General features: G+C 36.4%; 1 protein-coding gene across 1 annotated transcript in view; it reads right to left on the reverse strand.

Moving 5' to 3' along the window:
* LOC122812319 (regulator of G-protein signaling 8-like) overlaps positions 1 to 13,500 on the reverse strand; it is a 511,190-nt gene that overhangs the window by 349,973 nt on the left and 147,717 nt on the right. Inside the window, exon 3 of the mRNA XM_044084724.1 lies at positions 10,147 to 10,220. Coding sequence (XP_043940659.1) covers positions 10,147 to 10,220 — 74 coding nt within the window. The remainder of the gene's footprint in view (positions 1 to 10,146; positions 10,221 to 13,500) is intronic.

The raw sequence follows: 13,500 nt of genomic DNA on the forward strand, positions 1-13,500 counted from the left end.
TTTCCCCCAAAATTTTTCCAAAGGGAAAAAACAAAATTATAAAAATTGTTAAAAGATCCCCAACCCCAAAAACCCAAAAAACAAAATAAAACAACATTCCCAAAAATTAAAAAAGGACTTTAAGCTTAAATTTAAGATTAGCAAAAAGCTCCAAACTCATGCACTGACTTGAAATATGAATCATCTAGAAGGTAAGCCATTTCATAGAAATCCCTTGTTAAAGATTATAAATAGGACATACAAGATGGGGGAATACTATATTACCAGTTAACAGAAAACCACAGGCTCTTAAAGCAACAAGAAAATATAAAACCTAGTTAACCAAAAAAACCCAAAAGAGGAGGACTTAAAAGGCAAATTATTATATAAACTCCATGGATGACACCACCAAGATACATAATTAAGGTGTTAATATTGATTGGTTTATGTACCTCAACCAGAACAACTATGCTAGAACCCAGTAGAAAAGAAAATAAATGTAACAAGAGTCACAAACCAATGATCTAGAATATAAAATAACAATAGAGTTATCAGACACTGGTGATCATTCCCCAATTCCTATCAAAAGACACAAGAAATACAGCAAAAGAAAATAGATAACCCAAAAACATCCAACCTCAAAAAGTAAAGAATAAGAGCATAGTAAATCTAAAATTTTATAAATTTGATTAAATAAATCATATATAAGAACAAGTAGAGCATGGTAAGAAAATTTTCAAATTAAGATATGGGAACAAATCACAATTAAAAATCCTAATGATATTCAGAACATCCTTAAAATAATAAATTAGTTGAAATAACTACCATTTATGAAATCCCCCAACAATACCCAAAAAATAACTTATCTTAACACTCTCTCCGTAATCAACACCCGTCACCCAAAGTTACTCATTGCAGTAGATTTCCCAAAATTTTAAATTAAATATTAATAGTAAAGAAACAATTAAACACCTTTTTATTAAATTTTTTTCATTCACTCAAAAAACTTTAAAAATTAAACCCCAAAAATTTAAAAACACCTCCAAATAATTTTTAAATTAACACCTAGTTTTATCCAGATAAGCTTTTGTAATATTCCCTAATTGGAAATATTATCCCTTAAAAGGCCCATTAATAACCAACATCCCATAGTTATTCCCCTTAATACCTAGAAGATATTATCCAAAATTGATACCTCCTTAAAAACCTTTAATACCAGTTTTAAAATACCCCAATCATCTTTTTAATACTTCCCTTTAAAAAAAGGGTTCCCTTCTATTTCCCGCCTATCTAAAAGACATGGGCCCACCAAAAATTTGATTCTAAACCCAAATCAGTCACCAACTGGTTTCAAAGTTACCTGTCTGACCTCCAGCAATCTGTTGTATGTCAAAATTACATATCTTCCCAACTACCTGTCTCTATTGGTGTTCCCCAAGGATCCATCTTTGGACCTCTACTCTTCTCTATTTTCAATAATAATCTAGCCTCTGCCACCAAACATGGCACACCCATACAATATGCAGATGACTCAACCATCATCTGCTCAGCCCAGTCCCTACCTGAACTGCAAAAGGTCACACAGGATACCTTTTCCTCTGTTGAAATTTGGCTATCCGATGCCCAGTTAATACTCAACCCAAACAAAACTAAACTCCTCATCTTCGAACCCACCAAACATACTCAAAACAACTCTCACTTTAACATCACAGCAAAAGACAACACCACTATCCACCCAACAGATCGCACCAAATTGCTAGGAGTTGAAATAGACAACAATCTCAAATTTGACATTCACATATCCATGACCATAAACAAAGTCCACCAAAAACTAGAAGCCTTATACAGAAATAAGCAACTGCTCACCAAAGCAGCTAGGATTTCAGTTGCAAATTTGCACCTTATCTCCACCCTACTTTATGCCTCTCCAATATATACCAATCTAAGGCAATGCAATCTAAATAAACTCGAGGCATGCTACAGCAAAATAGCCAAATTCGCCACCGGGGCATCCTACCACAGTCACCACTGGCTCTCACTTACTGAACTAGGCTGGCTAGAACTCCCTCACCTCCTTCAATGGTATCAACTCGCACTCGCCCACAAACTGGTTAACCATCCTCTAAAGGTCCCATCCCTCCAGTATCTACTCCAACCCTATCTCACCACCAGACCACTACGATCCAGCAACAAAAATCAATTACAGGTTACTAGAGCCAATAACACTGCTGGAGAAGCACTATTCTCCAGCACTATAGCCAAATTATGGAACACCCTCCCCCCACAATAACTTCTCTACCATCATGCACCCACTTCAAAGCTTTACTTAAAGTGCACCTAAAAACATGCTGGCTATGCCCTTGTAACTCTACCCACTAACTTCTCCTACTCCATCTAGCCTCTACCTCTCCTCCACCCCACAAACTACCTTTGATTACAGCAAGCTCTGATACTTCCATGCCTATCTACTTATTATATGGCAGTAACTTCTTATTGTAACAGTTGTTAATATCTGCTATGACTTCGTGGATAGAACAGATGCTAGTTATCTACTGAATGTACTATGTTCTTCATCTGTAACTATGCTTGTAATATTTTAATTGCTAGGATTCTTCATCTGTAACAATGTCTATAATATTTTAATTTGTGGAGCTTTTCTCCTCGGACCTGCACTGAAAATGGACCTGCGTACAGTTGGACATTCCCGGTCAACAAATGTAAATAAATAAATAAAATAAATAATATACATATGATTCAGTTACATCGTGTCAACCTGCATTAGAATCAGTAACCCCTACTTCAGTCAGCATACATATTATATATGTATGGTTCTGCTACATTACATTATAATCAGTAACCCGTACTTCATTCAGTATATATATTATATACATATGATTCTGTTACATCGTGTCAAGCTGCATTATAATCAGTAACCCGTACTTCATTCATCGTATATATTATATACGTACGGTTCTGTTACATCATGTCAAGCTGCATTATAATCAGTAGCCACCATTTCATACAGCATATACTGTATATTATATACATATGGTTCTCTTAGATCAGGTGAAACTGCATTATAATCAGTAACCCGTACTTCATTCAGAATGTATATTATATACATATGATTCTGTTACATCGTGTCAAATTGCATTATAATTAGTAACCCCTACTTCACTCAGCATATATATTATATATGTACGGTTCTGTTACATTGCATTATAGTCAGTAACCCGTACTTCATTCAGTATATATATATATATATATATATATATATATATATATATATATTATATACGCATGGTTCTGTTACATCGTGTCAACCTGCATTATAATCAGTAACCCCTTCTTCAGTTATATATGTACGGTTTTGTTACATTGCATTATAATCGGTAACCCTTACTTCAGTCAGTATATATTTTGTATACGTATGGTTCTGTTACATCGAGTCAACCTGCATTATAATCAGTAACCCCTACTTCAATCAGTATATATATTATATACATATGATTCTGTTACATTGTGTCAAACTGCATTATAATCAGTAACCTCTACTTCAGTCAGCATACATATTATATACGTACGGTTCTGTTACATTGCATTATAATCAGCAACCCCTGCTTCATTCAGCATATATATTATATACGCACAGTTCTGTTACATTGCGTCAACCTGCATTATAATCTGTAACCCGTACTTCATTTAGTATATATATATATATATATATATATATATATATATATATATATATATATATATATATTATATACGCATGGTTCTATTACATCGTGTCAGCCTGCATTATAATCAGTAACCCGTACTTCGATCAGCATATATACTATATATGTATGGTTCTATTACATCGTGTCAAGCTGCATTATAGTCAGTAACCACTATTTCATACAGCATGTACGGTATATTATATGCTGAATTCTGGTTTAAAGTTACATCGTATTTGGTCAGCCTGCATTATAATCAGTAAACTTTTTGCTGTACTAAAAGGAGGTATATATTATATATTGGATGGTTCTGTTACATCGTGTCAAGCTGCATTATAAATCCTTCTATGTAGCCCATCTAATTACTAAATTCGCATCTAAAATAAGGTTATAGTGCCCCTCTACTCATCACTCATTAGACATCATTTATAATGCCACCATTTCTGTACTCAGTGGCATATCGCTTACTCAGAGGTATCTCTGCCTGACTTACAAAGCCATGTCCAGCATATTCATGGACATGCATTATAAGGAATCAAGTCACTGCAAGCCGCGTGCTCACGAGGCTAAACCTTACCCCAATATAAATAGAACATGCTGGAGGGATAAATTCATGTCACAGAGACTCCCCATGCTTTGGAACAAAATTCTAAATTACATCAGGCAGAGCCCCTCACTAACACTCTTCAGGAGAAACCTTGACAAATGGATGGGTAACAGAAAATACACCCTGGGATCACTGCATATATATATATATATAGAGGCTCAGTTAATTAATCAATGGGGTGTCAAAAGCCGACACACACTCTGCATTATAATGCCCTTGGGCAGATAGCCTAGTGCCTACCTATGAACCTATATATATTATATACATATGATTCTGTTACATTGTGTCAATCTGCATTAGAATCAGTAACTCCTACTTCAGTCAGTATATATATTATATACATATGATTCTGTTACATCGTGTCAAACTGCATTATAATCAGTAACCCGTAATTCAGTCAGCATATATATTATATACGTATGGTTCTGTTACATTGCATTATAATCAGTAACCCATACTTCAGTCAGTATATATATTATATGCATATGATTCTGTTACAGCGTGTCAACCTGCATTATAATCAGTAACCAGTATTTCAGTCAGCATACATATTATATACGTACGGTTCTGTTACATTGCATTATAATCAGTAACCCGTACTTCAGTCAGCATATATATTATATACGCACAGTTCTGTTACATCGTGTCATACTGCATTATGATCAGTAACCCGTACTTCAGTCAGTATATTTATTATATACGTATGGTTCTGTTATATCGTGTCAAGCTGCATTATAATCAATAACCACTGTTTCATTCAGCATATACTGTATATTATATACGTATGGTTCTCTTACATTGTGTCAACCTGCATTATAATTAGTAGCCCTACTTCAGTCAGCATATATATTATATACGTACGGTTCTGGTACATTGCATTATAATCAGTAACCCGTACTTCAGTCAGCATATATGTTATACACGCACTGTTCTGTTACATCGTGTCAACCTGCATTATAATCAATAACCGCTATTTCATACAGCATATATTATATATGGTTCTGTTACATCGTGTCAACCTGCATTATAATCAGTAACCCATACTTCATTCAGCATATATATTATATACGTATGGTTCTGTTACATCGTGTCAAGCTGCATTATAATCAGTAACCACTATTTCATACAGCATATACTGTATATTATATACGTATGGTTCTGTTACATCGTGTCATCTACATTATAATCTGTAACCCATACTTCAGTCAGTATATATATTATATACATATGATTTTGTTACATCGTGTCAACCTGCATTATAATCAGTAAGCTGTACTTCATTCAGCATATATATTATATATGTATGGTTCTGTTACATCTTGTCAAGCTGCATTATAATACGTAACCACCATTTCATACAGCATATACTGTATATCATATATGTTGCCTCACAGCAAGAGGTTCTATGGTTCAATCCTTGGCTGGGGTGCCTTCTGTGCAGAGTCTGCATGTCCTCCCTATGGTCGCGTGGGTTTCCTCTGGGTGCTCTGGTTTCCTCCCACATACCAAAGACATGCTGTAGGTGGATTGGGTACTCTAAATTGGCCCTAGGTGTGAGTATGTGCATGCGTGTGCCTTCTGTGGAAGGTTGGGTGCCAGGCTGGCAACTCAACACTGTAAAACTCCACTACCAATCATGAGCAGACAGGTGATCTGCTGTGGCGACCCCTAACTGGGAAAAGCCAAAATGAAGAAGATATTGTATATTATATATACGTATGGTTCTATTAATTCGTGTCAACCTGCATTATAATCAGTAACCCGCACTTCATTCAGCATATATATTATATACGTATGGTTCTGTTACATCGTGTTAAGCTGCATTATAATCAGTAACCACTATTTCATACAGCATATACTGTATATTATATACGTATGGTTCGGTTACATTGTGTCAACCTGCATTATAATCAGTAACTGGTACTTCAGTCAGTATATATATTATATATGCACGGTTCTGTTACATTGTGTCAACCTGCATTATAATCAGCAACCCGTACTTCATTCAGCATATATATTATATACGTATGATTCAGTTACATCGTGTCAACCTGCATTATAATCAGTAACTGGTACTTCAGTCAGTATATATATTATGTATGCACGGTTCTGTTACATTGTGTCAACCTGCATTATAATCTGTAACCCGTTCTTCAGTCAGTATATATATTATATACGTATGGTTCTGTTACGTTGTGTCAAGCTGCATTATAATCAGTAACCACTATTTCATACAGCATATACTGTATATTATATACATATGGTTCTGTTACATCGTGTCAACCTGCATTATAATCAGTAACCCGTACTTCAGTCAGTATATATATTATATACACGGTTCTGTTACATTGTGTCAACCTGCATTATAATCAGTAACCTGTACTTCATTCAGCATATATATTATATACGTATGGTTCTGTTACATTGTGGCAAGCTGCATTATAATTAGTAACCACTATTTCATACAGCATATACTCTATATTATATACATATGGTTCTCTTAGATCATGTCAACCTGCATTATAATCAGTAATCACTATTTCATACAGTATATACTGTATATTATATACGTATGATTCTGTTACATTCTGTTGCATTATAATCAGTAACTCGTACTTCAGTCAGTATATATATATATATATATATATATATATATATATATATATATATATATATATATATATATATTATATACGTACAGTTCTGTTACATTGTGTCAACCTGCATTATAATTAGTAACCTGTACTTCATTCAGCATATATATTATATACGTATGATTCTGTTACATCGTGTCAAGTTGCATTATAATCGGTAACTCGTTCTTCAGTCAGTGTATATATATTATATACGTAGGATTCTGTTACATCGTTTCAAGCTGCATTATAATCAGTAACCACTATTTCATACAGCATATACTGTATATTATATACGTATGGTTCTCTTAGATCATGTCAGCCTGCATTATAATCAGTAACCCCTACTTCAGTCAGCATATATATTATATACGTACGGTTCTGTTACATTGCATTATAATCAGTAACCCGTACTTCATTCAGTATATATATTATGTACGTATGATTCTGTTACATTGTGTCAACCTGCATTATAATTAGTAACAAGTGCTTCAGTCAGTATATATATTATATAAAAACAAAATAGTGTAAGAAACTTCTCTGTGTGGAAATTTTTCAGTCTATATTTTGTTTGTGTCTTTCGGCTTTTCCCGGTTAGGAGTCGCCACAGCGGAACTCCGGTCTGCTAATGATTGGTAGTGGATTTTTACGTACTGGGTTACCAGCCCTGACGCACAACCTTCAATGAAGGCACACCCCATTCACGTATGCCTCCACACAGAAGACGCTCTAGCTGAGAATTGAACGGGACAACGTCTTGCTATGAGGCGACAATGCTACCGTAGCACCACAACCACAGCTAAGATTTTCATATATTTCTAGTTACAGATTAGACAACAGTAGTAGAAGTAGCGAACTTAAACTCGTCTTAAGTCAAAACAAAACAAAACAAAAAAAATAATAATAGAAAATATATAATAATACAACATTACAAAGTATTCAAAAGTAATCCAAGCAAGGCAGGCAGTCTGTTTCAGTTGAAAATCCTTATCTGTGTACTTAATAAAGGATTTTCAAGGTGCTTAAAGCAAGTATTTCTATTTTTTGACTGTTTGTTTTGTTTTTATTAGGTGTTCGATGTTACTGGACTTTGATGATATGGTGTCGATCATATCGTATTGGAAGTTCAGTAACTTCGAGCATCTAATACAGACCCTATTATAATCAGTAACCCCTACTTCAGTCAACATATATATTATATACATATGTTTCTGTTCCATTGTGTCAACCTGCATTATAATCAGTAACCCGTACTTCAGTCAGCATATATATTATATACGTACGTTTCTTTTACATTGCATTATAATCAGTAACCCCTACTTCAGTCAGCCTATATATTATATACATATGATTCTGTTACATCGTGTCAACCTGCATTATAATCAGTAAGCTGTACTTCATTCAGCATATATATTATATATGTATGGTTCTGTTACATTGTGTCAAGCTGCATCATAATCAGTAGGCACTCTGTCAGTCAGTATATAAACATTAAAGCCCTCTCTAGCAGCAGTATGGTGCTGCACAAGAGTCCTCGATCTCCTGATCAGTCTGATAAAGACTGGGGGATGCTGAGGTGGGTCTAGTAGGCCTCACCTCCTCATCAGAAATTGCACCTTTGTGTTTTATAGACTCAACTGTCTTGGCACTGCCTATTGGCAAGTTTAAGTGTTGTATGATTTATGATCAGGAAGCCTACAGTACATTATGTCAGTCAAGAAAGAATAGCTGTAATTTTTCTGCTTTGCAAAGAATTTGTAATATGCCTTTTTTGGTAATATTTGTTTAAATGATATGATCCTTTTATGAGAAGACTGCTCAGGGACCAAATCATGTGTCTTGCTGTGCATGTAAATCATTGTGAAATGAGGGGAAACTGTTTAGTACTATTCAGTTATATTTGAATAAGTAGTTTCAGTTCTTAGGCCACAAAGTATGCCATGGACTGGCTATTTGTGGCACATTATTATGTGGCAGCAAGGAAAGGGAGATTGTCTGTCAATAAGCAGAGCATAGCCTCACTTCTTGGTTCAGTTCTGGCTCATTTCTTATTAAATTATATTTTACTAATGAAATATTTTAATCTTGAATTAATTACAAAGCGGAGGAGCATTTTTTTTTATTTTAAAAATGCTCTTTTTCATTTTCTAAAGTTTAGAAGAAATGAACTGGAAAATTGAATTAAGTCATCATCTGATACAGTGGTCCTGGAAATTGGGCTCTACGCTAACTTATAACCTAAGGGAGAAAGGTTAAGGAACAAATATCACTGGTAAACCATCTGTTTATTTCATTTGTATTTTAGCTGTTTATTTCATGCATGTAGCTGCACATGTGTTTTATGCTTTTTTTGCTGCTTTATGAACGGTATGACTGCTATGACCTCTCTTTCTATATCATCTCTCCAAACTTTGGAATATCCAGCTTAGTTTGCCCTGTAATAGTTTGAATTCCCCAGATTGTAATGATAGATCTGTGTGGCCAGGGCTGAAGCCTTCATTTTAAGTTGGCATTCACCTCAGGTGCAAAATGTGCAAGCTTTTATTTTGGTATTGATTCACCCTAAGCTTAATGGGATGTGTAGGTTATCTGCTTCAATCTCTGCTTAGTATAGCATTTATGTGATTTAGATACATGTTAGTGGGACAGAGTTTAGTGGGGCACACTGCGTATCTGATTTACGCACGTTAGTGGGACAGAGTTTAGTGGGGCACACTGCGTATCTGATTTACGCACGTTAGTGGGACAGAGTTTACTGGGGCACATTGTGTATCTAATTTATGCCCATGCTAATGACACATGTTGTGTTATCTGATTTAGACATAGTATAGTGGGATACATTATGCCACTGAATGAATTGTTTGCAGAGGTTCATAATATGTATGTGCTTCAGACACAGCTTAATGGGACACTTTGCAGATCTGATTCAGGCTCGGTTTCCTGATTCAGGAACACGCAGGTAGGGCATATTATAGATATTTTTCAATTAGAGCTTAGTGGGACACTTTACGTGTTTGATTCATATATATGTTAGGTGACCATGATGTTTACCTGCTTCATACATGGTATTGTGGGACAGAATGTACACCTGATTTGTGCAGAGGTTAGTGATACTTGCTATGTATTCCTGTGGTAGCAGAACTTTGTCAGTCTTGTACAATCAGATAAGGTTTAAGTGCTTGTGTTCTGGCTCAGAGTTTGTACTTACAGTGTCTTGTTGTTCCTCCTTTCACCTGACTTCTCTGCTGGCAGTGGCTTTGGCATGCCTTGGTCATCACTTACCTAAAAAGAAAAACACATCGACCTTTTGACTGAAAGAGAAACGCTTGATTTATTGAACAGTAATAAGAAATCAGTATGTCACATTCTTCTTAATGGAGTTAACGTTATCCATTCTGGGTAACAAAGTAACATTATGACCAAGCTGCTTTATGCTTGTTACATAGCAGTTACAGTATGCATTTTGCATACTGGGTCTACAGGATACATGTTACATAACAGACCCATATTGTACATGCTCTGTACGGTCTATACGATCTATATTCCACACACTCCCTAGTTAACACCCTCTCAGTACGGTCTATACGATCTATATTCCACACACTCCCTAGTTAACACCCTCTCTGTATGATCTATACAATCTATATTCCACACACTTCCTAGTTAACACCCTCTCTGTACGATCTATATTCCACACACTCCCTGGTTAACACCCTCTCTGTACGATCTATATGATCTATATTCCACGCACTCCCTAGTAAACACCCTCTCTGTATGATCTATACAATCTGTATTCCACACACTCCCTAGTTAACACCCTCTCTCTACGATCTAAACAATCTATATTCCACACACTCCCTAGTTAACACCCTCTCTGTATGATCTATACGATCTATATTCCACACACTCCCTAGTTAACACCCTCTCTGCACGATCTATACAATCTGTATTCCACACACTCCCTAGTTAACACCCTCTCTGTACTATCTATACAATCTATATTCCACACACTTCCTAGTTAACACCCTCTCTGTACGATCTATATTCCACGCACTCCCTAGTAAACACCCTCTCTGTACTGTCTATACAATCTATATTCCACACACACCCTAGTTAACACCCTCTCTGTATGATCTATACGATCTATATTCCACACACTACCTGGTTAACACCCTCTCTGTACGATCTATACAATCTGTATTCCACACACTCCCTAGTTAACACCCTCTCTGTACGATCTATATTCCACGCACTCCCTAGTAAACACCCTCTCTGTACTGTCTATACAATCTATATTCCACACACTCCCTAGTTAACACCCTCTCTGTATGATCTATACAATCTATATTCCACACACTTCCTAGTTAACACCCTCTCTGTATGATCTATACGATCTATATTCCACACACTCCCTAGTTAACACCCTCTCTGTATGATCTATATTCCACGCACTCCCTAGTAAACACCCTCTCTGTACTGTCTATACAATCTATATTCCACACACTCCCTAGTTAACACCCTCTCTGTATGATCTATACGATCTATATTCCACACACTCCCTAGTTAACACCCTCTCTGTACGATCTATATTCCACGCACTCCCTAGTAAACACCCTCTCTGTACTGTCTATACAATCTATATTCCACACACTCCCTAGTTAACACCCTCTCTCTACGATCTAAACAATCTATATTCCACACACTCCCTAGTTAACACCCTCTCTGTATGATCTATACAATCTGTATTCCACACACTTCCTAGTTAACACCCTCTCTGTACGATCTATACAATCTGTATTCCACACACTCCCTAGTTAACACCCTCTCTGTATGATCTATATTCCACACACTCCCTAGTTAACACCCTCTCTGTGCGATCTATACAATCTGTATTCCACACACTCCCTAGTTAACACCCTCTCTGTATGATCTATACAATCTATATTCCACACACTCCCTAGTTAACACCCTCTCTGTATGATCTATACGATCTATATTCCACACACTCCCTAGTTAACACCCTCTCTGTATGATCTATACAATCTGTATTCCACACACTCCCTAGTTAACACCCTCTCTGTATGATCTATACAATCTGTATTCCACACACTCCCTAGTTAACACCCTCTCTGTATGATCTATACAATCTGTATTCCACACACTCCCTAGTTAACACCCTCTCTGTATGATCTATACAATCTGTATTCCACACACTCCCTAGTTAACACCCTCTCTGTGCGATCTATACAATCTGTATTCCACACACTCCCTAGTTAACACCCTCTCTGTATGATCTATACAATCTGTATTCCATACACTCTCTAGTTAACACCCTCTCTGTGCGATCTATACAATCTGTATTCCACACACTCCCTAGTTAACACCCTCTCTGTATGATCTATACGATCTATATTCCACACACTCCCTAGTTAACACCCTCTCTGTATGATCTATACAATCTGTATTCCACACACTCCCTAGTTAACACCCTCTCTGTATGATCTATACAATCTGTATTCCACACACTCCCTAGTTAACACCCTCTTTGTACGATCTATACAATCTGTATTCCACACACTCCCTAGTTAACACCCTCTCTGTACGATCTATATTCCACACACTCCCTAGTTAACACCCTCTCTGTATGATCTATACGATCTGTATTCCACACACTCCCTAGTTAACACCCTCTCTGTATGATCTATACAATCTGTATTCCACACACTCCCTAGTTAACACCCTCTCTGTACGATCTATACAATCTGTATTCCACACACTCCCTAGTTAACACCCTCTCTGTATGATCTATACGATCTGTATTCCACACACTCCCTAGTTAACACCCTCTCTGTACGATCTATACAATCTGTATTCCACACACTCCCTAGTTAACACCCTCTCTGTATGATCTATACAATCTGTATTCCACACACTCCCTAGTTAACACCCTCTCTGTATGATCTATACAATCTGTATTCCACACACTCCCTAGTTAACACTCTCTCTGTACGATCTATACAATCTGTATTCCACACACTCCCTAGTTAACACCCTCTCTGTACGATCTATACAATCTGTATTCCACACACTCCCTAGTTAACACCCTCTCTGTACGATCTATACAATCAGTATTCCACACACTCCCTAGTTAACACCCTCTCTGTATGATCTATACGATCTATATTCCACACACTCCCTAGTTAACACCCTCTCTGTATGATCTATACAATCTGTATTCCACACACTCCCTAGTTAACACCCTCTCTGTATGATCTATACAATCTGTATTCCACACACTCCCTAGTTAACACCCTCTTTGTACGATCTATACAATCTGTATTCCAGGCCCTATTGCCTTACTTTCCCCATTAGCCAAGATAATGGAAAGATGTATTCACAAACAAATGCTTAGCTACCTTCTACAAAACAAACTTCTAGCTAACTGTCAACATGGATTTAGGCCTTTCCACAGTACTACAACTGCCCTCCTTTCCTTCGCTGACTCCATAAATAAAAATAGGAACAATAATTTTTTCTCCTCAGCATTATTCATAGATCTTTC

This window comes from Protopterus annectens, chromosome 9.part0 (assembly GCF_019279795.1).
Source record: "Protopterus annectens isolate FY-2018-M chromosome 9.part0, PAN1.0, whole genome shotgun sequence".
NCBI classification, from domain to species: Eukaryota; Metazoa; Chordata; order Ceratodontiformes; family Protopteridae; genus Protopterus; species Protopterus annectens.